Here is a 27,291-nt window from a genome sequence, read left to right on the forward strand (position 1 = left end):
CAATGGATGAGGAAGCAAACAATCCCGCTTCATACATGTGTTGTATGTTGATATTCCAATTCTTGCCCGTTGTACACATGTGTGAAATGGATTTCTTGCTCCTGCGTGTCTCCACTTTGGCCGGGAAGAGTTGCCGTAGGAGGTAACAGGATGTGCAGTACTCTACAACACTGATGCTCCTGTGTAGGAACAAAAATGGAAAACAATGAATGAATGAATTTGTAAATCGTGGTGAGGAAATGAAGTTAGAGGTCATAGGTCAGCAAGCGCAGATGTTACATCCTGGTACCACGGCAACCAGAGACCTGTTTGCCTGTTGGCTAACAAACTCACACTGAGCACAGGGACACATGGTCATGCATACACAAAATTGATTAATCACACACACACACACACACACACACCTGGATAGAGCTGCAAGGTCAAACGCGAGCAGCCTGCACCGATTTCTAGAAAACACAGCAGTCATTGATTTTGTGTCCGGCAGTGAACACAGAGGTGTTGTTGAGGTTATTATCACTATCTTCTGACTCACCGCTGCAGGTTGTAAAACACCATAGTGCTGAACCGGAGTAATATAGAAATAATACCCAATCAAAGCTGTTATGGAGTACATGAGGTTATTGTACGTATGAAGCACAGCCAGGTATTGATGGCTGCACCAGGGTGGATATAATGCCAGATAGGAGCCCCATTAAGGCTTTTATATAACAAAATGTGAGTAACTTTCCACAGAGCCCTGGTCGTATTGTAAAGGAGAACAAAATTATAAAGATCACTGACTTGTTGGAGTTTTAAAGTATACAAAATAACTGCAATGCTCGAGTTAAATGTTATGTGAACGGAACAAAAAAACATGTTTCTAGCTACAAAAAGTCAAGAGGTAGAAGAAGAGGAAGGTAATGTAATAATACTGGAAGAAAATATGCAAGCCTTACATCATGATGAACTGATGGACCTACAGAAAATGTTGGTTTAATGCTGTGGGGGAGCTGCAGTACTTTTCCTCTTCTCTATCAGTAGGGTTTGCATCACATTCAGCTGGTCAGTGACCATCGACAGTATTGCAGAGGTGTATCTGTGCAGCCTCGAGCTTCACAGAGCACATATTCTGCCTCTGATATGTGGATGGCAGCAGGGGATCTGCATGCTGCAAAGCTTCAGCTTTCAGGCTTATTTGCAGAGCTCAGAGATAAGATGGAGGAGGAGATGGTGAAGTTCAGTGAGATAAAGATGAAGAATAATAGAGAGAGTTGTAGAACTGTGCAAAGACACTTTTTTATGACATGAAATAATATTTATGGAATATATTTATTTTTTAGTAGATGCTTTAGTATTGACCCAAACCATTGCCCTGTTTGTGTTTTGTGCAGTATAATATAGCTTAAATAAGAATTTGAAACAGTAAAGAGGATAAATAGTTGTAATGTGCAAATGGAATCACTGAAATATTAAAATGAATAGAGGATACAGCCACTAGGGCATTACAGGGAAGTGAGCATTTGTTTTAAAAGTCCCAAATGTCCACCAGCTATTATGGACGAACCAATGACGACATGCCTCCCACCAACCTGAGTCAGTTGTAACACCTTAAAAAGCAATTTTGAGAAATACGCTTATTTGCTTTCTTGCAGAGAGTTAGATGAAAGTATCACTACCACTCTCGTATCTGTCCATTGTTTTACGTATGGTTATGAATGCCAGAATCGAGTATTCAACAAAGCCGTGTGTTAATCAATGAGCTTTAGAGGTGCTGGCAGGCAGATTTTTGCTAAACGAACTTGCTGCTGGCTGTCATATTTACCATACAGACATGAGAGTGATGATGGTGTTGATATTTTCATCTAACGCCCAGCTGGAGAGCAAATAGGCATATTTCTCAAAATGTCAAACTATTCCTTTAACACCAGGCGCTGCGATTGTGAGTGCCTGAAAAACTAGTGAGCAAGTGAGCAGAGAAGTCAGAATAGATTGCTTAAAGTAATTGAGAAAAGGTTGTTAGTTATACGAATGCAAACTTTTCTTTCCTACTTAAAAGAAGAGAAAAAGCTTTAACATGGATAATTCCTGAAACACTATGTCTTGTATGAACAAATTATTGTAACAATATCCACCTTTTATACCGTTAATAGTGTTGCCAGTTTAAAATCAGTTCAAATAAACAGATTGGGAACATGACGTGTGGTGTTAATGAGTTCAACCTGCAGGGCTGTGAGGTTTATCAGACAAAACAAAGGTTGGAAACCACTGAGCCACACAGTAAAGGTAAATAAATCTTGAAAAGAGTGCAGAAGAAATGTCATCTCTGCCCATAAATCATCTGAACAACAGTGTAAACACAGCAGGACACAGAAGCTGCTTCCCTCATCTGACAGGTAACAGCCGTCATTTGTTTGTGCCTGCTGATTGGAGCTTTTTTCCTCTGCTATCTCCTCCCATACATGGTATCTATGCAGAGGCAGAGAGGCAAACAGAAAATGCCAGTCATCAATATTTTAAACCACAGACTTGGCATTAAAACCAGCTAAAAAGACGTGTGTGTTCTGGGCTGTGTGTGTTGTTTAGTCGGCAGGACAGGCGCTCCAAGGGAAGCCCAAGCATGTACCTCTGATGCATGGACACATGAAAAATAAATCAGGTGTGAGGTCTCAGTGAAACACAGGGTGTAGAAACAGGAGCTTTATAAAGCGAAAGGAGCAAAAGGACTGATGCTCAGATAAATAAGTAAACAGTGTAGATGTACTTAAGATGAACAGTGGTGCAGAGACGTCATGACGAAAGCTCTCAGGAAAAACCTTGAATATTAAAGTATCTAGGATTTCCATCGATAACAAAGCAAGAACCCCGAAAAGTTATTTAAGTTGCTGCTTTTGGGTTGTTAAAATACAACACACACATCCACACTTACATATATATTTTGCAGATAGTGTGCGTGTGGATGTTTTTTATCGGATTTCATGGTCTTTTAATTATATTTCACATTGTTTATGATAAAATAAAGAATAGAAAAACAGAAATGTACTCAATCTGCATCTTAATGCTGTCTCTATTGGTGTTGCTAAGTGCTCACTGCTGACGTCCCAGGGATCACATGTCCTCTTTTGATTCAGCCGTCAGTTGCACCAGACACAGTTCAGAAAGGAGACGGCGCACTGAGAGTCAGTCTCCTGTATCTGTCATGTTGGTTTTGTCAATGCCCCTTTAGGAGACTATAGCGGCATGTCCTGAGTCTGTTAACTCCAATGGGAGAAGTGAAGGTGAACACAGATTATGACTGATTCTTTCACCCCAGAGTCAACAAAGTAAATATTGGTCCCATTTTTCCACAAGCCACATATCTTCTGCACATTATAATGCTAAAATAAAAATGTTCTACCATTTCAAACTATTGTCAGAACTTGTAATGCGTCTTCTTTGTTATCGAGCATCTTTGGTTGTAGTCACTGCTCCTGCTGATGACTCCTCTTCTTCTTCTGTTCTCTCCAAACAAACCCCGAAACATGAAATGAATCAATACCTGTGCAGAAGCAAAGATAAAAAAAAGAGTTGAAAACAGTGAATGGTAAAGCTTTCATGAAGTGTATGGTTAAAATAATGGCATTGTTTTGATTATCTAGTAACTGTTTTTTTCTATTTCTCCTCATCTGCCCCTTTCCGCTCCCTTTCCCTGATGCATCATGGGACATCTTCATCTCTCAGCTCTCCCAGGTGCGTAAAAACACACTCCACCACCCCCACAATCAAAAAGCAATACAAAGAAAACCATCTTCTTTTGTATAAAGGACTGCGGTGTTCGTAGTCATGTGTCTCAGCGTTGCATGGACTATCATGCTCAATAATTCATAATAAGTCTGATCAAAGTTGACTTCATAGTAAATTTAGCTTCAAAGCACAGCTGGCGTTTGCTACAAAAGAGTAAAAAGCTTCGCTAATGACGGCAACAACAACACAAAGTGTAATTTAATCTGTGCAGAATGTGCAGCTAAATTCATCTGAATTTACTTCATCAAAATTGAGAGGATCCAGACGGCACACTTCAGTGGTATCATTGAAAATCCCCTGAGAACAGACAGCACACAGAATTGTCCTTTTAAAAGTGAAAATTCCTTTGAACTCTGCCTAATTAGTCGTTGGTCGCAGGCTTGAGCTCTAGTCTCTCCGCCTTGTTTCTACTCAGCCTGTTAGCGAACAACATACGGGAAAACTGCTGTAAATTTGTAATCCCATTTATGACTTAAACATGACCCACAGTATGAATTATTTAGAGATACGCACAGCCAATCCGTTGGCTTTGGGGCCGGACTGGAGTTGTCTTAGCTTTGATTTTTCCCGTTCTCTGGTTCCTTCGTCTGGACACTGTGCTCATCCACATGAGTCGGCTGTGTTTTATTTCCATATTCATCCATAAGGTCGGACAGAGAGCTGCTCAGCTATAGATAAAATACCATCGTCCTCGGGGGAATACACTCAGGCTCACTCAAATTAATAATACAAGCTTTTTCTACAATAAGTGCAGGGTTGTAAGGTTTCTGCGAGGCACTTGGTTGTTGTCAAGTTCAGGTTTAGGTTACCACACAGAAAGAAGAAGAAAGAAGGCGACGGGGGGTAAAGAAATGTGCCCATGTTAACTCATTCATCTGTGCGCTTCTAAAAAAGGAGACTTTCTTTCAGGGATTTCTTTCAGTCTATTTTAGCCCACAGCCTCAAACTGAGGAAAATGGTTCACAAAACTGTGTGAAAGGAGGCTTGAACCCATTTCTGGGCAGCGGGGAAGGAAAATATCAAAGCAGATTGGTTAGACTGGACTGTGCCAGGCTGGAGTAAAGCCATCTGCAGGCTGTAATGTCATATTCAAAGTCTTTTTTTGACATGAGAGGAACATAAATGGTATTGTATCACCATTCAGTTTATTTAACCTTTATTGTATACTGTAGGTTACTCCTAATGAGCTAAGGAAAAAGCATAGGTACAGACTGCTGACTTTTTTGTTGCAGATAGGGCATTTTATTTAACTTACAAATCTCCTAGTGACCACATCTGTTCACAAATAGCATTAATGGGTACGTTTTTGTTTTTTTGAAAGTGGGGTTGCATGAGGTGCTTATCCATAGTCAGTGTATTACCTACAGTAGATGACGGTCAGCACGCCCCCAGTTTGGAGAAGCAGACAGGAGTTACTGCACGGGACCAAAGCAATGTACTGCTGTGGACGGGGCCGGCAGCAAAACGTATTTTAATTCCCTAAAAGAAAGGCCCACCTAAAAAAATCAACATCAGTTTAAGTGTACGCTATATTTAGAATATTTTCACCGCTTTACCTTGCCATCAGACTGCCATCAGACAGCCCCCCCGGAGGTTGTAGCTGGCTCAGTTTAAAAGCTGGAGTGACGGTAGTGTAGAGTGATACTGGCATCATATGAAACTACAAAATCAAATTAATCCATTGGTACCAACCATGTCATACTAGCTTGTCGGGAAGGAGGCTATATTTGGGCGAGTAAAAACTGTCATGGCCATTTTCAAAGGGGTCCCTTGACCTCTGACCTCAAGATATGTGAATGAAAATGGGTTCTATGGGTACCCACGAGTCTCCCCTTTACAGACATGCCCACTTTGTCATAATGTTTTGGCTGATCGGTGTATTTTTACACACAAACACCAGATGAGCTCCTGGAACGAGGAACTGTGCTTCAGTCCACTCCTGTTGAGTCCAATCAGATCTGTGAAGTTGTATGAAGAGAAGGCAGCTGGGCTCCACATGTTGCTGCACGCTCTGCATGGAGCCTGTTTAGAGGAGTCCAGATGGGACATATCAAGCACTGACAGGTTGAGCTCTGTCCTGTCGCGCTGCCGTGTCGGGTCCGTTTTGTTCTGATGAGTCAAAATCAAATTAATTGTGCTTAATCTTGTGTCAACATCCACAATCAATAATCTTTGTTTATGGGAATTTTGTTTAATCTCATTAAACACTTTCTATTAGAGGTTTCTGGTCTCCTAATATGAAAACTGCAGTGTAGTTGATTAGGGTTTACATGGGAATCCCTAATAACTCCAAGAGACATCAGGTTTTTTTTCTCGTTTTAAACACTTACTCATTGGTTTGTTGGTAGAATTACAGAATGAAACTAATGCGGTATTAACAGAGCTGCAGTTTTGTGAGCTCATGTCGTGTTTGTATTGTCATCCCTGTTGGTCCAGGAGTTGTCGGAGGAGCGTCATTCTCCGCCGCTGCTCACAGTCAACGGGCCGGGCGAGGAAAAGCTGTTTCGCAGCAAGAGTGCCGAAGTGGAGCTGACGGCAGAGAAGGAGAGGGTCAAAAAGATGCTGTCTGAAGGGTAATGACAATGTTTCTGTTTTTTTTTTATCTTCAGCAGGAAGTTTATACCTCATGCCTCAGTACGTACCATGTTTATTGTATGGAGGAAAGAAAGCTTAATGGATTTAATGACATTAAGACGAGCCGTGATAAGCCCCTCTTGTATTTTACATTCAGGGGCAGGACACTTTTTACATTTCAATGTAGTGTTACATAGTTCAGTTTAGTCTTCAGTCTGGGTTTGTTAGTCTTTATGTAGTGTTCGATTTTTATTAACCTCATTAGCCTTTTAGCGGGGGTGTAAGAAGCACTCAGATACTTTACTTAAGTAAAAGTTAACATACCATAGACTAAAAACACTCCATTATAGTGGGGCAGCTAAGCTGAAATAGATATATAGCAATTGTACATTTCGCGATAAAAGCAACACATTTGACTCAGACGTAGATTTAGGTTCTGAAAAGATATAATATATTAAAATATATGATATATATATATATATATATATATATAAGATATGATATGATATATATAATATAGTATCGGGGCGCTGCAAATTAGGAGCTAAATTTAAAAAAATGTCTAGCTTAATGAAAACACAACACATAGCTTCATAACAACACATAACCACACATCTTAAATGAAAACACATAGCTTCATCACAACACATAACAACACATAGCTTAAATGAAAACACATAACAACAAATAGCTTCATAGCAACTCATAATAATACATCATAACAACAAACCATAATCCGCCCACGGGAGCATAGGAGCAATTGATGACAATAAATAAACATCAAATAAACATCAAATAAATGTAGTGGAGTAAAAAGTAAAATTTTCCCCCCTTGAAATGTAGTGAAGTAAAAATATAAAGAAGCATAAAAAAGAAATACTCAAGTAAAGTGATGTAAAAATTGTACAGTAGTAGTACAGTACTTGAGTAAATGTGTTTAGTTACTTTCCACCACTGCCTTTTAGTTTGCATTAATAACCAATAATCTGCAATGATTAGAAGATGTGGTCAGACTCTGAGAGGATTTCATTATTAACAGCATTTTAAGAGACTTAAAGAGAAATTGTATTTTATTCTACATGCTGACATGTATCCATACTACTGCAGTCTTACTTCAAACGTTCCAGTCCGCTCTGATATGATGGATATTTACCAATAAGACTGATGTTTTTGTTAAACTTGTGATGCTTTCTTTTCCCCTGCAAAGCGAGCAAACACATTATATTAGCTTGTGCGCTCTCTGATGCCAGCTGTATCTGTACATCGCTGTACATAACATAGTATGTTCAGCAGTTCCTTCACAAGGACCATTGTTTTTACACCTCACTGCTGTTTTGCATAATGTTCTTTTTTTGGCTTGATATAGAATAAAGAGTGTGGTACAGCTGTAATGCTAATAAGTATTTCACAAGTACATTTATCAGACAATATACTTAACTTGTTTTTCATTAGATATTTATTTGACAACATAGGGCAGAGAGACAAGAACAAGAGAAACAGAACAAGAGAAACATCATGCAGTCAAAATTTACGCTCAGAGCTTCTGATGTTTATGAAAGAATATTTTGGCTTGCAGCAACACATACAGCATAAGAATAAAAACAATCTATAACAATAATACACAAAGTTCACATTAAAATAAAACAACAGAGAGAGCAGCAGATGTGAGTGAGTGGGAGTACTGGAATGGAAATTGTATCCGTTAGAGTTTAGAAAGTTTACTACTAAGGTTGTCATCCCGTCTCTAACCCCCAGCTCGGCTACACGAGCAGATGGAAATGCCCGGAGCACTTTGTTGAGCTCTGTACAGTGAATGAAATTTACTGCTAAAAGCCCGTCCTCCCAGCTATTACAAGTCATTAAACTGCCAAGCCTTTAACGAGTACATATCTCTGGTAATGCCTCACAATTAATTCCTTTTGTTATTTTAACAATACTAAAGTTTATAAAATGTTATTGTCTTTTTTTTCTGAATTGTTTCAAGGGATTCTAGTTCATGAGAAAAAAGCAAAAACATTCAAAGTGTTTTCAACTTTTTCTCCGGCCAACTTTTCACCAAAATTCCCTGAAAGCTGTTCACCGGGGTTTGAGATATCCTTCTAACAAACAAAGCTGAAAACGTGACCTCATTGGCACAGGGAACAAGTTTTGTAGAGACAGCACTCTGGATTTATTCTACAAACAACACATACTGTTATCCATCCAGAGAGCCCAGCTGGTATACCCACACTACAACTGAGGGGCTTCTCTCTGAAAGCAGAGCTGCTGTTTGAAAAAAAGTGACACATAACTGACAGCAGAAAATGAAAAATAGGGACAAAGATTTGTGAGAAGCATCACACCTCCACTACCTGAGACTCTGTGGAAGCAGCAATACGTGATGTTTTTTATAACAATGTATAAATGACAACTGACGATGAACCCACAGAGAGTTATAACCTGAACATGCAGCTCCCTTTGGCTTTACAGAGCTTCATAAGTTTCAGCTCGTCGTTTAACTGTCAGACCCACAACTTTACTGTTTTGGTTGACGCTCACTGCTCTCATCAGCTTAGTTCGTGACTACAGCAGACAGCTCTAAAAACTCACTGTACACTACCTGCTCAGCACCAAACAGCAGACAGCGTCTAGCTGGTGAACAAAGTGGAGCATTTAGCATCTAAAGATCCAGATATTTCCCTCAGCAGTAGGTAGAGACCAGAGACTGTACTGTATATGGAGATGGACGACACGTCTCCACTTCCTCCCACTGTACAAAAATGAAGTCAAAATATCCCGGATACAGGAGCTGCCATTTGGCTAGCTAGCTATTCTAGCTGTTTGACTAGAAAGACACCACAACTAACCATAATATCTCTATAACTACATTAATCATCAAACTGACACATCTTCTATTACAGACTCGTGGCGGTTATGGAAAGTCAAAGTTACATCTCCTCTCTCGTACATTTCCCGAGCCTCCGGCTCCGTGACTATTTCGCTCAGAGCAGCTGTCAATCATGACGTCTCACCCCTTTTTAGAGCATCAAATAACTCATTAAATCCAGATTCATTAGAAACATTAACACTTGAACATACATCAGTGTGATAAGAACTGCAGTACCTAAAATGACAGAAACCATCTTTGGTTTCTTTCAAACCATAAATGGTGGGAGCTAGCTCAGCCAGTCAAGAGTTAGTCAGGTGTGTGCGGAGTACGGAGAGATGGAGAATATGCAGTGCTGGAGTTCTTCAGGACCAGGAGAGGGTACCACTGATCCAGGGTATTCAGAGCTTTACTCATACTAAGGACTAAAAGTCAGGAAATACTGTTAAAAACACTGAAATAGACTGTTTCTTTAACAGCACTGACTGAGTGCTCTCCTCAGACAAAACCAGATAAACTAGAAGAGCAGCAATGAGTCAATCTAAAAAGGTTTTACCACGAAGCATAACGTGTCGTCTGCCTGGTTCTGCAGTGTGTGTGTGTGTGTGTGTGTGTGTATGTGTGTCCATGTCTTAAGACCAGCCAAGCTTGACTGGTGCTAAATTAAGCAGCTTCTAATTATCGTCATTATAGTGTCCATTATTGATCACTCAACCTTCCATCTGAGACCAGGAAGCAGAAAGAACCACTCATACCCGGCTGCTTTACAGCCTATTATCCCGACGGTTTTATTTTATGATTGTTATAAGCCTTCGCAGGCTTTTTTCTCCTGTTGCTATGGTGAGGAGTTTTATCGTTGCCAACCTATTAGTTTGGTCGTTATGTTTCCTAAACTCCATCTTCTGGTGTGAAAGCTCTCTGGTTTATGAAATATCTCCACTGAATCCTGACCTTTACTGGCACACAGGACCTGATCCATCTTTCCCACATGTTGATAAAGGATAACACTTCATCCGTGGTGGTTTATTTATTTTTAAGCACCCTGGGGTCTCTGTAATTATCCACTGTTAAAGGTGCATACTGTTTTCTTTTGTTGCAGGTTATAAGCCAAAATTGTTTTTAAAAATCCACACAAACGTACTATATTGACTAATGTGATATATCATTTTGAAACAACTTGTAATATAAAGCCTATGGCTGTTAATTATTGCACTCACTGGATGGTGACTAATTTCACTTCAATGTCAAAGTGGAAAATTGTCAATCCTGGACAGGAGCATCTGAAGACATGAATGACAAAAGAGAGAATATTTAAATAATAATAATAATAATGATAACAGAAATAATTGGGGCAAAAGGTAATACAAGAATTTGATGTTAAGGTACTTTACAGATCAGTGGATAGATTAAAAGAGACGCGTTTATTGCAGAGATTAATCAAGTCCTGACTCAGACTCTGAAATATTAAAATGCATGGCCATACGGCTCCTTAGATTCAAATAAATGTCATATCAAATTTCTCCAAACAGCTAGTGCAGCATGATATAAATGTTTCACTTCATTACCTCATTATCTTCTGCATTTTCCTCACCAGCAATGCTTCTGTCCGACAGTAACAGTCGACCAGCATCATGTCTGTAAAGCTGCACCCGAGCTGTCAAAGTTAACGCGATAATGCTAATTAATTTTAACACCACTAATTTCTTTAACGAATTAATGCAACTTGCGTTTTTTAGGTTGTAGAAGGCTCAGTTTTAAAGCTATCCATTGGTACCAACCATGTCATACTAGTTTGTCTTGAAGGAGGCTAAATACCACTCCAAATGTACGCTTAATTTTGGCGAGGAAAAACTGTCATGGCCATTTTCAAAGGGGTTCCTTGACCTCTGACCTCAAGATATGTGAATGAAAATGGGTTCTATGGGTACCCACGAGTCTCCCCTTTACAGACATGCCCACTTTATGATAATCACATGCAGTTTGGGGCAAGTCATAGTCAAGTCAGCACACTGACACACTGACAGCTCTTGTTGCCTGTTGGGCTGCAGTTTGCCATGTTATGATTTGAGCATATTTTTATGTTAAATGCAGTACCTGTGAGGGTTTCTGGACAATATTTGTCATTGTTTTGTGTTGTTAATTGATTTCCAATAATAATTATATACATACATTTGCATAAAGCAGCATATTGTCCACTTCCATGTTGATGAGAGTATTAAATACTTGACAAATCTCCCTTTAAGATACATTTTGAATAGATAAAAATGTGTGATTAATCGCGATTAATCATGGACAATTATGCGATTAATTGTGATTAAATATTATAATCGATTGACAGCTCTAATTTTAACAATACATTAAATAAGTACGGTGAAAGGGGTGTTCTCAGCAAAAAAGCTCTGATAAACTGGAAATAAATAATTCCTGCTTTAAGTGAAGTCTCTGTCTTTTTGTGACTTCCCCTCAGGTCCATGTGTGAGATAAACCTGGAGGCTGAACTCTTCACTCTGCAGGACAGTAACTCCAAGCTGGTGGAAGCGCTGCAGGAAGCCAACAGCAGCGTGGAGATGTGGAAGAAGCAGCTGGCTGAGTACGAGGAGGAGACCGATCGCCTCAGAGACCAGGTGACATACACCGGGTGGACAAATAAACACCTCATAATACAACATCCCTGCAGCTAATAACAATGTAGTGTGATTCATAATGTTTCATTAAGGCCGACACTGTTGAGGGGATGATGATTCAACTCTGAGGCTGTAGTTGTGAAGTGTTATGAAGCAAATATACTTGACACAATTTTGAGTTTATTCTTGGCTCATCACATTTTTTTTAAGTGTTTGCAATAAGCAATCTAAATTATATTATGCAACAAGCTTTCCCAGTATAAAAGGATAATTATTTTCTCATTTCGAGGACACTTCAAAGTATTATCAAACCATGACCAAAGGGAAAAACAGGCTATATTTCAATTGTTTGTAATCTATTTAACCCATTGTTAGCTTACTTACACCAGTGAGAGTAGCATGGAGCATCAGTGTTATCGCTATGGTTACCTGCAGTTCAAAATAATGTACTTTGAATATGAGTTTTTGAGTCTTTTAAAGGCGTTCATTTCCATTATATGCGGGTAAAGGGGAGAAAAACATTCGCTTCCAAATTCACATCTTTGCATTTGCCTGGAGTTCAACGTTGGTGAACTTTAGTTTCGCGCGTGTGTGACCATGCCTTATAGTTTTTTTTTTTTTTACTTTTGCGTTTTTCCAGTCAGAATTGAGAATCTAAAGTTATGTAGCATTTTATGGATGTAAGCATTCTTAGACAAATGTGTGATTCTTAACTCTAAAATTGTAAAATTGACTTGACTAGAGTACTAATTGGGGCTGTGCAATTAATCAAATTTCAATTACAATTAAGATTTTGGCTTCCAACAATTATGAAAACAAGATAATCATCATAAAACTGTTATTGTGCCGCATGCCATTTCGCGATGACACTCTTGTTTTGTCTTGTGTTATAAATCCAGCGGCACCCATTTCCTTTACATCAGTGCGCCCTTGCCCCATATATTTCTAACGTGGTGGTGCACCGTGACAGGCTGTAGGTCGGCTTGGAAAGGCCCGGGATGAAGGTGGTGCTTTACAGCAGTTCTTCGTCCGAAATCGCATACTATAATCTACATACTCAATAGTTGTACTACCGTTCAACATACTTTTGTAGGAATAAACAGTAGTATGCATCTTTTCGGTCCCACTGAGCAGTAATTTACGTCATCACTTCCTGAGAGCCTCCTTGCAGGTTGGAGACATGTAACCATGGTAACCCGTGCAAACCTCATGTGAAGTCTGAATTAATTTAAAATATATATTACGCTTAACAAAGTGAAATCTTATACTTACAGTTAAATTGAAGCGTTATTGATGTTACAGAGCCGTCTCTCAACGTCCGTTATGAACATTGTCGTCACTACCGCATTTCATTTTGGGATATTTATGCTGCCGTAGTGTCCAGCGTTGCATACTGTAACTTTTCATTGGAAATAGTGTGCAATTCATGTACTATTGGTTTCATACTTAAGGTTTCGGACATGCTAAAAATTTTCACCTACTGGTTTAGCGTACTAAATAGCATGTTAGTATGGAATTTCGGACGCAACCCTTTTAATTTTGCTCTCAAAGTGCACCAGATTGATGAATTTAACTTAAAATGTAGCCTACAAAGTTTTATTTTTAAATGCATGATATTTCCAAAGTCAATGAGTAACCATGTTCAATAATCTTGATCTCAATATTCACTAAAATAATCATGATTTATGATTTTTGCCATAAATGAGCAGCCCTAGTACTAATTGATATTTAACCTAATGACTGGAACTATTTTTTCCACCTGCAAATGAATAAGAAACAAATATTTCCTATTTAAAGAAATACAAAGATGCATAAAACAGGATAGTCCACTCTGTAAACCAGGATTAACTTCCTGTGTTATTTCACTGTGCTGAGTTGAGTGTTTTCATATCAGTGCTGCATTATGTGATGCTTTGCTTCCTGTCAATCACTTCACACCCAAAGGATAAAATATGTCCTCCAGCAAATCTCTCCAAAACAAGTCTCTCTCTAAACTATTTTGTCACATCCCTGTCTTTTATTTAGGGCATCTACATCTGCTGCACACTCATTCTTCTCAGTGTAGTTTGGATATTGTAAACCGAATTTATAAATAAAACTCAAAACTATCTGGTAATAATTATTTACAGTTTGCATCACAGGGGGAATTATAAACTATACGTGCAGTAGATGGCAGTAAATTAAATTGAACTTGCATTATCACTTATTAATAATTTAATAGGAAGTATGATACAGCGTTGATTGTTTTTGATCTGTGAAACATTTCCCTTTCATTCTCTCACTATGTGACCACTCGGATAGCAACTGGATATTATGCAGGTTTTTTGTATTCATACATCTATAACTATCACACTGAAACCCCCTTTATGGACTTGGTCCCTCCCAAACTGCAGAGGCATTTTTCATCCAGCCCCCCCTCTTTGGGATATTTCTGTTGACAGGCTCCCGTGTTAATCGCACGGCCAGAACACAGACATTTCATCTTTAATTTAGAGAGAAAAAATTATGCTCTTGGTCAAGCTTAACAAGGCTTCTTCAATGCGACAGAATTAAGTGCTGCTGCAACTGGTCTGCAATGAAAATATGACCACGTGTGACAGAAAACTGGCCCTTTATTTTTAGCCCACGTTGTGGTTTCATCTATCTCTACGAGTCCAGGTGAAGGTTACCCCCCCGACTCCCCAAACACACACACAGCTACACACACTGCAGCAAAGTCAACCAGGTGGCTGGAAGTAGAGCAGGCCTCCAGGGTTTGGCAGCGGGGTGTTGAGGGGGGCAGGGATGGGTTTATTTTTTGGGGACAGGACACCCTATACTGCCCACCCTCCTCCTCGCTCTCTGCCCCAGTTAGAGGGAGAACATAAATCATCGTATGTGCAGAAGAAGAGAGGTTGGCTGGCATTTTTTTCTCCCTAGTCACACTCTCGGCTTCAGCCATGTTTGTGTTCATCCAGCAGAAGGTTTATTTTCTGGGTTGACTCCAACCCCTCCTCAGTGCCAATGAGAATTAGCAACACATGGAGTGGATTACTTAGGTTGCATCTTGTATTTGATTGTAGGATACTTGAATAGGTTTTTGTGTACTTTTGGGTACTTGTGTACTTTTGTGTCCATGTTTTTGTTTATTTTTTGAAGTAATTCCTTTGACTTTTACTTGAGTAAGTTTTGGCTGATTTATTTTGCTGCATTTGGAATTGTATCTGTTTTCAGTAAAGCTGCAACAATTAATAGATTAATCGATTAGTTGTCATCTATTAAATGAATCGGCAAATATTTTGATAATCAATTAATTGGTTTGAGTAATTTTTTTAAGAAAAAAAAAGTCAAAATTCTCTGATTCCAGCTTCTTAAATGTGAATATTTTCTGCTTTCTTTACTCCTCTATGACAGTAAACTGAATATCTTTGAGTTGTGGACAAAACAAGACATTTGAGGACATCATCTTGGGCTTTGGGAAACACTGATTACCATTTTTCACCATTTTCTGACATTTTATAGACCAAACAACAATGAAAATAATCGTTAGTTGCAGCACTAGTTGAAAGGTTTTATACTGAATTATGATGTATGAAAACAACAGCAACCTAAATTATAATACAGTATGATAAAGAACTAAAACATGAAACGCGAAGAAATTTGATTTGCATCCAAACCGTAGCTCAGACTGGTAGCTGGTTTGTGTTTCTGAGTTTTGGGGATCTTTTGGCAACTGTGATTTTTGGATGTAAATCAAATTTCTAGACGCTGAACAAAATAAATTCCAGAGATAAACATTGTTTTGATTCCAACTGTAGTCACAAACTGTCCAAAGATAGTGCGCTCGGAGAGTGCATGCCTCCATCAAAGCAGCACAATTATAATTTTGTTGGATAGTTGAATTAAACCAATATATGAGCCAGGACAGAAAGTATGTACTCCTAGCGATGGTTAATATAAATAAAGTCCTCTATCATACTATATGTGATTTTATATCACAATATCCGTATTGTGACATGATACATTGTCTGGAAAATCTATTGACAACTCTTTATGAATACATAACTAAACAAGAATGTCTATGAATTCATCTAACAAATCAAAGAGATTCATAATATTGATGCAAAATCCAGTATTGTCATAAAGCAGTCTGATTGATCTGCAACGTTGCCTGCAATCATCCAATACAACCAGATATATTAAAGGGGAATTGCAACTAATTATTATTGTCATTATTGATTCATCTGCAGATTATTCTCTCAATTAATTGATAAGTCCTTTAGTCTATGAAATGTTAAAAAAAGGGAAAGACTTCTGTGATGTCTTCAATTTGCTTGTTTTGTTCCACCAAAACCTAAAGATATTCAATTTACTGTCATGTATGACAAAGAAAAACAGCACATTGTCAAATTTGAGAAGCTGAAACCTGAGAATATTTGGCATTTTTGCTTGAAAAATGACAAAATAATTAATCAGTTATCAAAATAGTTGCCAAATAATGTTGTGTTTGGAACATACTGACGGGGTGTACAGCAGAGGCTATATATTTCTATGCCTCCGCATTGTCTGTCCGGTTCATTCTCGTGATCACAATATCTCAGGAATGCCTGGAGGGAATTTCTTCTTCTTCTTCTTTCCACTTGGACTCAAGGATGAACTGATAAGATTTTGATGATCAACGGTCAAGGTCACTGTGACCTCACAAAACACATTTTTGGCCACAACTCAGGAATCCATCCATTATCCGTAACCGCTTATCCCATTTGGGGTCGCGTGGGTGCTGGAGCCGATCCCAGCTGACATTGGGCGGAGGCGGGGTACACCGGTCGCTAGACTATCACAGGGCCGACACACATAGAGACAGACAACATTCACACCTACGGGCAATTTATTATTACGGTCAACAATTAACCTAACCTGCATGTCTTTGGACTGTGGGAGGAAGCCGGAGAACCGGAGACAACCCACGCTAACACGGGGAGAACATGCAAACTCCACACAGAAGGGCCCCGAGCAGGATTCGACCTGCGACTCTCTAGCTGTGAGGCGACAGTGCTAACCACCTAACTCAAGAATTCATATGCTAATTATGACAGTTTCACAGAAATGTCTAATAGGATAAAGTGATGAAGTGATGACATTTTGAACGGTCATGGATGTATACTGCAACTTGACTGGTTGGCGGAGGCAGACAACCATGAGGCGGTAATTGTAGTTGTCCATGTTTTAAACAGGTCATCATTGAAATCAGTTGTAACTGCCGTGTCGAAGGTGAACGTAGACATCCAGACAGAAAGGAAGTCCTAATGTAACAATATAGTGAATAATGAATTGACATGTCAGGGCGCTCACTGTTCGACAGTCACCATCTGTTTGTTTTATTTTTGTTGCTGCATCTGTTGATATCTAATTCAGGTCACTGCTCCTAGACGTATAGTATACTGTATATATAACACCATTGGTTTCTCAATCTCCTGTCAATCTGTTGAGATTAAAACGTTCCTGGGAACATTAATTTAGAAAGGGTTTTCTCTTCATGTATATTTGTGTGGAGTTCAGAGACATGGAGCTGATGCCTCTGGGGACAGTAGCTGTCACAATCAGAGTGGATACGAAGGGGTTGAGTCCTCTGGGATCATGTGGACCCCATCCCCTTCCTCCCCCTCCACCTTCCCCAACCCGCGGCGGTTTTCTGAAGCTCGGCTTGGATGGCGTGCAACGTGGCGCGGCGTGGAATCTATTAAGAGCCACTTTGAAATTGTCTGTGAAAAGGCAGAGGAGATGCTAAAGGGAGGGGAAAGGAAATGTTGACATGGGAGCAGGAAACCCTCGCTCCCCTCACACATTTACACTTCAGACATTGAGCTGATGAAATAACAAGCGTTGTGATGATTCCTGCATCACCAACATTAAAATAACCAAAACTAAAGAGGTCAAGTGTTAAAGCATCTTTGTTTGAATTCCACTGTTTGTTTTTTATCTCATTTCTTTAACAAGCTCTTATCTATCATACAATGTCAGTACAAGAACACAGCAGCATTTCTACATATTAAAGGCTGCAACAAACTATTATTATCATTATTGATTAATCTGCCAGATATTTTCTCAAATCAAATTAATTGTCTCGTCTATAAAATTTCAAATAACCAGCAAATATCCACATTTTTAGAAGCTGGAATTGTGAATCTATCAATTAACTAATAATTTTAGTTTTATACGGTATTGTGATTTCAACTCTTACACTCCTCACAGTTGAATATTTGGCCGCCAGCTGAGAGATCTAAGATATTATTCTAGTTATTATTGTATAACTGTGTAAAAGATGAACATCCCAAGTGTAAATTAGCAAACAGATGTTTCACCTGACAACTGTGATCATGACTAAAGTCAGGTTTCATCTACAGCAGCTGACAGTAACAAGTACACACGCTGACATGCACAAGCGCATTTGATCCATTTAATCCAATTAATGCAACACTCGGGCTGTCATGTAAACCTTTTGATCTGATTATCACAATGGCAGTACTGTTGGGTTGGACCTAAATCGTTTCAACACACAGATTTATGAACAATGTGTTCATTTTTTTAGGTCATAAAAACGCATTATCCAGATTTTATTGTATTTTATAGTTTTGTATTTTACGAGTCAACATTTAGTCTGTTTTAGTCAAACTCAGGTATGGTTCATTTGGGCTGTTGTGAACGCAGTAATCGTACTCTGGTGCAAATCAAAACAACCGGTCCGGGACCGCTTGTGAGAGGTGGTCTCGGACCGTTTCCAAGCGAACCAAGACGCAGGCCGCCTGTGTATTTGTTGAGATGGAGACAGGCAAACTACAAGTTAAGATAAGTGGGAGAGGACTGACCAGATGTTTGCTTGACATCTGGGCCGAAGTGAACATACAGAATATGCTAAATGAAGTCCACAAAAATAGTGACGTTTATAAAGTCATTGGAGATAAACTGGAGAAGGGATTCATGCGCACAGTAGATCAGTGCAGAGTCAAAGTGGAAAAACTTCGACAGCAATATTTCAAAGTCTGTGATTCTCTGGAGAGAAGTGGCAGCTCTCGAGACAAAAAAGCAAATTAATTTCTATATTTGGTCCGCTTAAATTTGTGCACTGTGAAACCGTACCAGACTACAGAGAAAACAAACTGAAAATATCAGTTTCACTCTGATTTGGACTAGCCAAACGGACTATGGCTTATGAAAGCGCCCTTAGAAAACAAACAACATGATGTAATATGAGTCTTAGCAGTTTTTTAAATTAATCTGTGCAAAGCTTGTTATCAGCAAATTCTGTTACTTCAGCTGTGTAAACTCTTGGGACACAATTAGATTGTTGTCTTAATCCGATTACTCCTGGAGCGTGCAAAAAGTATAGTATATTGTTTTCCTTTTGAAGGCCCAGTGGGAGTTTAACCCCTAACCGTGGCAGCGTCGGTGCTCTGACTCTTGATACACAGCGAGTCACGAAACTTTAAATCACATCATGTTCAGACTTCAAAGGCTGAACCGTTTGTCCTTGTTTAGTCAAACTGTCACTCACCATCTTTAGCTTTTCCATTAGTATGTTAAACACAATGAAGTGGGTCAGATTGGTTAAAATGTTTTTCACAAGGTCACATCCCTTCAGCAATTAAAAAAAAAAAAAATCTCCAAGGCGAGAGAGTTGAGCACTGTGACCACTGGCTTTAATATTTTTTTTCCACAGAAGCATTGCAGTTGGGTGTTGGTATTGTGTGTGTGTGTGTGTGTGGGGAGAGATTTGAGATAGATGAGAGATGAATCATCATGTGTGTAGATGGATGTGTGTGTAGGCGGGTAGGTCACGACCCTCTGTTAGTTTTCCACATTTCCATCAGTAGTAATCATCAAACTGTTTGTATGTTTGTATGTGGCTATTGTATTTGTATGTTGCTGCCATCATGTGAAAAAACCTTTTAATGCTAATTTTGCTGATTCCCATGTTTTCGCTGGAGGTGAAAGGTTATGTGGTGTTCTCTGGATTTATAAAATGACACCACGCATTAGGTTTATGTAACATTTTCAAAGCTTTCAGATAGCTTTTGGATAGGGCTGTCCTCGACCAAGGAAATTCTTAGTCGACTGACACTCATACGATTTTGTCGACGAATCGATTCGTTGATTTAAAAACATTTGTAAAACGGAGTTTCTCACACAAAAGAACCACTTTATATCTTGTGTTTACCAGAGATGTGCTCATATGTTTCATGGAAATAAGTCATTCAGCATGAAAAAAGCTTAATCGACGAAAGAAATCTTGGTCGACTAAGACCAAAACAACCGATTAGTCGACTAATCGACTAAAAGGGGGCAGCCCTACTTTTGGATAACTGCTAAAATGAGCTCCCAGTACACCATTCTCCTTGTTAAAATGGATTTCTGTGTACTCTTTTCTTTTTACCTATCCCAAGCCTTTTTCTTGTTTCTCATGTTTGTCCATCAGCAAATTACAGAAAAACCTGATTACACATTCCCATGAAACCTGGACTGATCAGACTAAAAAGATTAGATTGGATTACGAAACTAAATCTTTCCAACTCCTGAAGTGATATTTGCAGGATCAATTTAAAATGAATTTAATGTGAAAGGACCTCTGTGCTCGAGGGTAACAGAAAGATGGAGAGTTGTTTAGCATTGTTGAAATTCATGGTTTCTATACGTCTAGTCTGCTGCTGACTTTCATCAATCAGGCTCCAAATGAGAACTTTCTATTTATTTTTTGATATCAATAATATGTGTTGTAGTAGTATATTTAATATGACCTGTGTACTCTGCTTTCTGCTTGTTCAAATGCACCATATCCCTCCAGTTCTCTCTGACTTCTGATGGCTCCCTGCCAAATTCTAAATAATGTACTCGTCCTTACAGCACAAACTCCAAGGCCCTCAAAAACGTAGCGTTGCTCCTCCCTACCTCCATGATCTCCTTCTCCAGTCCTCCCTCTCTTTTTGCCTCAGGTCCAGCGATGCTGAACTTGGGATGACAGGACCTTTTCAGTTGCTGCTCCCTCTCTTGCTCCCTCTTAAAGGATATTTTCAGACCCTATTTTCCCAAGTTTATAACTGACTAATAGGGATAACAATTTCTGAAGTTGGTCCAGTATTGCGGCTGTAGACAGCAGCTGCTCGCGGGCTGCAATATGCTGCTATTGGGGCAAGCTGGCACCGTCATTTACGTCCACTAAAAGTGTTTGTTTTTGCCATGACAGGCTCTGATTGTTACTATAAGTGTCTGACATTATGGAAAGAGTCTCACTCAAGGAGAAGTCTCGTTCTGAAATCTGCCGAGGTGACGTGTTGCCGGAAGATAACGGTGGAATAGTTGAATACATCCATGGTGGAAACGCAAGGGCCAGTTGGGCAGAGTTTGTTGTGTTGGAGTACAGAAAGCGTAGCTTAGTGTTATCTAAAAGATCTTCAATGTCATGGCTGAATATTTAGATGATTTCAACAATGTGGATGAGGTCTTTGAATTCGATGGCCGCCATATTTATATATACAGTATAAGGATATTCAGATTTCTCATTGAGACTTCTCCTTGAGCGGGACTTGGACACAATAACAAACAGACTGGATCAAGTGAAAGGTAAACGTATTACTGCTCTGTAGGGTCCTTTCCATAATGTTGTCAGACACTTATAATAAAAATCTGAGCCTGTCAGTGGCAAAATCAAGCACTTTTAGTGGACGTAACGTTACATTGATGCTGCTCACTTGCCCTCTCAGCTCATTTCGCAGCTGTCGGTTAAAACATTATCCCTCAATACTGGACTAATTTCAGAAATTGTTATCCCTATTAGTCACAGAAGTTACCCCTTAAATAGGCCCCGACCCTTTTAACATTCAAAAGATCTCAAAACCAACCTGTTTCAACGTGCCTTCCCTTCCTAACCCCACAAACCCCTAGTTTGAATGTTATTTAAATATATTTTTACCTTGTATTATCTTGTAATGAGCTCTGTTTTTAACCATGCTTGTGGTGTGGCTTTTGATATGGAAATGTCTTTCCGACAGTCGTTCCACCACGTTGGTCCAGACTGAAATATTCCGTTAGCTCTTGGATGGATTGCCATGAAATTTAGTACACAGACATTTATGGCTCCAGAGAATGAATCCCACTGACTTTGGCGATCCCCTGGCCTTTTCTGTAGCACCACCACAAGGTTGATTTGTGGTTCTGAGTGTTTTAACAACGACTTGATGTATTGAAGTGCAGCCTCACAGAGCCGCAAGCATGGCGGTAAACTCTTTGTCTTGTTATCTGGTAAAATGTCTTTTTGAGTACACTGAAAAGCTCTTTATAAATCAGTTTTATTATTAAGTATGTATTAATTGTGTGTGTGTGTCTATGTGTGTGTGTTCCAGGTGGCAGAGCTTGAGTCCCAGCTGGGGCATCCTGCTGCTGGTCAGACTGCTAGAGAGGAACTGAGTCGGTCGCTGGAGGAGCTGGAAGCCCTGCTGAGCTCCAAAGATCAGGCAAGACACCAGTTTACTCCCTCCACTGAACGCTGTCCAAATCCATTTACCATCTTAAAGGGATCCTCAGTGTGGAAAGCCAGCTCATTCATACACCAGCTCACATATTGCCAGTAATAAACTGAATAACCAATCAACCAATCTCATTCCTCATGCCTAAACCTTACCAATTCAACCAACAAAGGCAACGAGTATTAGCCAATCAGAGGCAGAGTAGGGCGGGTCATGCCTTCACCATAGCAGGATTCGTAATTTAGCTGTTTGTTCTGGGCTACTGTAGAAACATGGTGGTGAAGAGGACCTGCACCTTATGTAGATATAAACAGCTCATCCTAAGGTAACGAAAACACAACGATTCTTATTTTCAGGAGATTATACACTAAAGAAAACATACTTATTAATATTATATTCCATTTCTGCCAATAGATCCCCCTAAATGCTACACCCTGGTCCTTTAAGGCTTTTAATGAGATCTTTCTGGTTCAGTAATCTTGTTTTTGTTTGTACCAAAAGATAATTACTAAACAAAATGTTGAGAAGAGAACGCACTTTGGGGATTTTACTTATGCCCTTCTAGTTTATTTTTCTACTAAGTCCTTAATTTGTCTTCGAGGCACTGTAATTGTTCTTGTGGATTTGGTCAGATAAAGACAGCTTAGATAAAAAACCACAGACTCACAGGCTTGAGACAAGATGAGACAAGACGCAGATGTCCAGAGCTGCCACCTACATGTTAAGTGAAATCAGGACTCTGACTCACCTTCAGAACTGTTTCCAAGCTTGCTTTGATATGATTTTTTATGATGCCAAAGTATCACCTTGTGAATATTTTGTCTCTGTTTGAGCCAAGTCAATGTCCATCAAATGCATGCAGGGCACGCTCAGCCAAAACCCATTTCGTCGGGATAAATAAAACGGACATCAAAGTGAAATGTTCCTTGAAAGCAGCTCTCTGCTGTCCTCCAGCCTCATTAACATAACCATGTCTGTCACATCATCTAAACAAGTTTCTGTTTTCGTGCAAGGTCACGGTGGTATGTTTCCCCGGGGGGGCTGAATCACCCTCCTCCCAAGGTGTCCCAAATCTTATCACCAACCTGAGAAATGGCTCTTTTAGAACCACATGAAGTGTTTTGGTGCAAAACATAAGATGAATGTTCCATGTTCTGATAAACAGTGATGGTGGATGTGTGGGAAGGTGCGAACGTGGTGGTGTGACAGTTTGAAATCACTGTGTTTACAGGAAATTCACAATCTGCAGAGCAAGAAAACAGATGTGGGTGAGCTGGAGAAGGAGAGAGAGGAGGCCATGCAGAGACTCCAGGTAAGATGGCAACTGGCTGAGTGTGTTTCTCTCTCCTGTAAAACGTCATGTTGCAGTCAACATTGCTTTGCTTTACAAGTATACTTGTGTTATTGGGTCTGAAAACCTCTGTAAACCTCCGAGTCTGAGAAGTGAAGCCAATGCTGAAGTGCCTTAAACTTGTATTTTTTCTAATAGCCAGCAGGGGGCGACTCCTCTGGCTGCAAAAAGAAGTCTGATTGTATAGAAGTCTATGAGAAAATGAGCCTACTTCTCACTTGATTTATTACCTTAGTAAACATTGTAATCATGAGTTTATGGTCTTCTTCAATAAATGATGTTCATTTAGTAAATTATGGTCCCATTTAGAGTCAAATAGACCATTAAGCAGGAAACACAACAACCCGACATCAGAGAACTAGCGGTGACGAAGGTCGCCTGTTGTTGCTCTTTGTTTTGGTCGACAAGTTGCACCCGAACACACCGTAAAGACTACAGCTGACAGCCAGTTAGCACGGACGTTCTGCACCTGCCTGTGATGAAATAGGAAACCGGAAGTCCGAGGATGGCGGATATACAAGCCATTATGATCGTGGCAACTCCTGTATCCGGGATATTTTGGCTTCACTTCTGTACAGTGGGAGAAAGTGGAGACGCGTCGTCCATCTTTATATACAGTCTATGGTTCTAACACTTCAAAGACAGACTTTTAGCAGACCTTTTCAAGGCTACAAGTCTTTTACAACTTGATGAATGGGACTGGTTGTTGGTGCTGCTGCACAGATTGTCTCTCCTCACCCACGTTGTAATTGTTACTTAACCTAGTAGAGCTTGTATTAGAAAAGGAGATGAAAGCATTTCATTTTCAAGTGTGAACAAAGACATTCATTTATTTATTTTTTGCCATTGATGCTTGTGATTCAGTTGCTAAGAGGTCACCAGTTCAGTCTTGAAAGCATTTTCTTTTCAAGTACAAGCTGTTCTGATTTCTACTCTGCAGATATTCGTAGCAGAACTGTTCATGGTGTATTTTGATGTTACTGATGTATCTGGTTTTGTTGTCTTCACCGTATCACATTTCTTTTTTACATTTCCCCATCATGTTATGGTTTCGGTTTGTCTGATAACTGTTGTCTAGAAACTTCTTTATAGTAAGAAACACAAAAGCCTTGCAGAGTGCTGACCGGCTTACATGCTGTTTTTTGTCGACACACTGCCGACTAATGGGAAATCAAAGTGCTGATACTGTACAGTATCTATAACAGAGACAGCACAGTTCAGGGGAACAGAAGACTTCAAGGAGAAAACAAATGTATTGAGTCTCCGTGCTAGTGCAGGAGATTTTACCTGATGCATATTGCATAGCCTTAATTAGGTCCTCTATCATTTTTAGTAGAGGTGTCAGTTGTGAATTATTTATATTCATATTTGACCTTTGCTGTCCTTGTGTTCATTCCATAATCTATTCATTGGTGCATTTGGCTACAGAGTAACCTCATAAAGCACCAAATTGCACATTTGAATTTGTGGTATAAGCAGTTTAAAGCAAATAAGCCTGATATGACATTCTCATTCCACTTTATTGCACTCAGCAGCCACACAAGGAGTGAAGAATTTACAGGTGTTTAAAGGTGCTAAATTCAAAATTCAGAGCATTTCTAGTGCCTCCACGCGGCTCTCAGCATGGCGACCACTGAGCCAGCGGCTCGCAGCTCACGGCACTAATAGCGCAAAGAACGGCGACAGAGCTAACAGTGTTTACCTGGAGGGGAACCGGAAGGTGGGTGTTAAGTTTCCATGACAATGCCGTCGGTCGGGGCGGTGTTATCAGCTGTAACCGCTGTATGAGCGCAGTGCAGAGCAGTGACCGTCAGCTAGCCAGTGAGGCACGCTCACATGCACTGAAAGGTACACGCGGCTACGTCCACAAAGCACAGAGAAGCTCTGATTACAACACACACAGAGGGAGAGCGACTTTATTCTCTGCTCAGGTAGACATTACTCCTCTAGATCTTTACATAGTTGTTAGTATGCTATATTAATGCTCTGAATGTCGTATAGAGAACCTTTAAGTAAAGCTGAACTGGTTATTTCCAAAGTGTCAAGATGTTTTACTTGTACCTGCTCCGAAGCTGTTGTACTGCAGTACAGTTTGAATTAGGGCTGCAACTAACGATTACTACCATTGTTGATTAATCTGTTGATTATTTCCGCAATTAATTTTTTAATAAAAACAAACCGTATCAAAAGAGGAAGAAGAGGTCACAGTCCCGCCCACATTTGTTTGAGTGACCTGTGATCCCTGGGAGGTGAGCGGTCAGCAGTGAGCGCTTAGCAACACCAATAGAGACAGAATAAAGATGCAGATTGGATATATTTATGTTCTTCCATTTTCTACTTTATCATCAACAATGTGTGTGTACGGCTGCCTCTAACGATTATTTTCATTTTCGATTAATCTGTCAATCATTTTCTCGATTAATTGATTAGTTGTTTCGTCTATGAAATGTCAGAAAATAGGGAAAAATGTTGATCAGTGTTTCCCAAAGCCCAAGATGACATCCTCAAAGGTCTTGTTTTGTCCACAACCGAAAGATATTTACTTTAGTGTCATAGAGGAGTAAAGAAACCAGAAAATATTCACATTTAAGAAGCTGGAATCAGAGAAATTTTAAGTTTTTTTGTTTTTTTAATTAATCAAACCGATTAATCAACTATAAAAATAGTTAGCGATTAATTTAATAGTTGAAAACTAATCAATTAATCATTGCAGCTCTGTTTTGAATGGTACATTTTAATCTTTGTTACTGTATGTTTCTGTACTGTATTCATTTTGAAATTTAAATGTACAGAAATACACAAACATTGTACAGAAAGAGTAAAGGCATGTAGACATCCACTGGCATAAATTGTACTCATCATTATGCTCAGTTTGCAGATATAAACATTTGTGTAAAATGTCCTAAGTTTGATAGAGTACTTTTGATCCGTCTTGCTTGTCCAAACTTTAGATATAGGAACCATATAGGCAGAAGAAAAGCAGATGTGTGTTGTTAGCTCTCTATCCCACTTTAACGTTTATTATCAGGGCATATTATGGACAGAGATGGCAAACATAACAGCAGTAAACAGTGCACTCCAGAGAGATTACATTTGTAGACATTCTTGACCAGAGTGATTTACAGTAATACTCTGCAAGGTGTATTCCACAAATTAATTATAAACCTTTAAGAGCACTGCTTGCTCATACTGATGTCTCATTAACAGTTAATGTGTCTGCAGGATCTGGAGAGACAAAACGACGACTTGGAGGAACGGGTCCAGAGTGCTGAAAAGACGCTGGCGTCCAGCCGGGAGGAGCAGGGCCAGGCGGAGGTCGAGGTCCGACGCATCATCGACGTTCTGGACGTCAAAATCTGCGACCTGAACGACTTGAGACAGAGCCTGGCGAAAGTCATCGACAAATAGCCACAGCAGCAGTTGGGCTGCATCTCCACAGTCAGCAAAGGTTCCACACATGTGGCCTTGATTTGTGTTTTACTGGTTCATTAGCAGAGCAACAATCAAAGCAATATGGAGGGAAACTTACAGGCGTTTACCTTCATGGATCAGTGCAGGTAAACTGCAGGTATAAGAAGCCTCTTTAAGGTGTTATGTGCAGAATAAAACATCATCGCA

The 27,291-nt window shown here is 39.6% G+C and overlaps 1 protein-coding gene across 2 annotated transcripts in view; it reads left to right on the forward strand.

Moving 5' to 3' along the window:
- Positions 1-27,291, forward strand: part of homer3b (homer scaffold protein 3b) — a 54,472-nt gene extending 27,181 nt beyond the window's left edge. For both annotated transcript variants that reach the window (XM_074634740.1, XM_074634742.1), the window contains 5 exons: positions 6,199-6,335; positions 11,670-11,826; positions 22,200-22,310; positions 23,554-23,634; positions 26,896-27,291. In XM_074634740.1, the coding sequence (XP_074490841.1) occupies positions 6,199-6,335; positions 11,670-11,826; positions 22,200-22,310; positions 23,554-23,634; positions 26,896-27,081 (672 nt within the window). In that variant the 3' untranslated portion in view covers positions 27,082-27,291. The remainder of the gene's footprint in view (positions 1-6,198; positions 6,336-11,669; positions 11,827-22,199; positions 22,311-23,553; positions 23,635-26,895) is intronic.

The sequence above is a fragment of the Sebastes fasciatus genome, chromosome 5 (genome assembly GCF_043250625.1).
Source record: "Sebastes fasciatus isolate fSebFas1 chromosome 5, fSebFas1.pri, whole genome shotgun sequence".
Lineage (NCBI taxonomy): Eukaryota > Metazoa > Chordata > Actinopteri > Perciformes > Sebastidae > Sebastes > Sebastes fasciatus.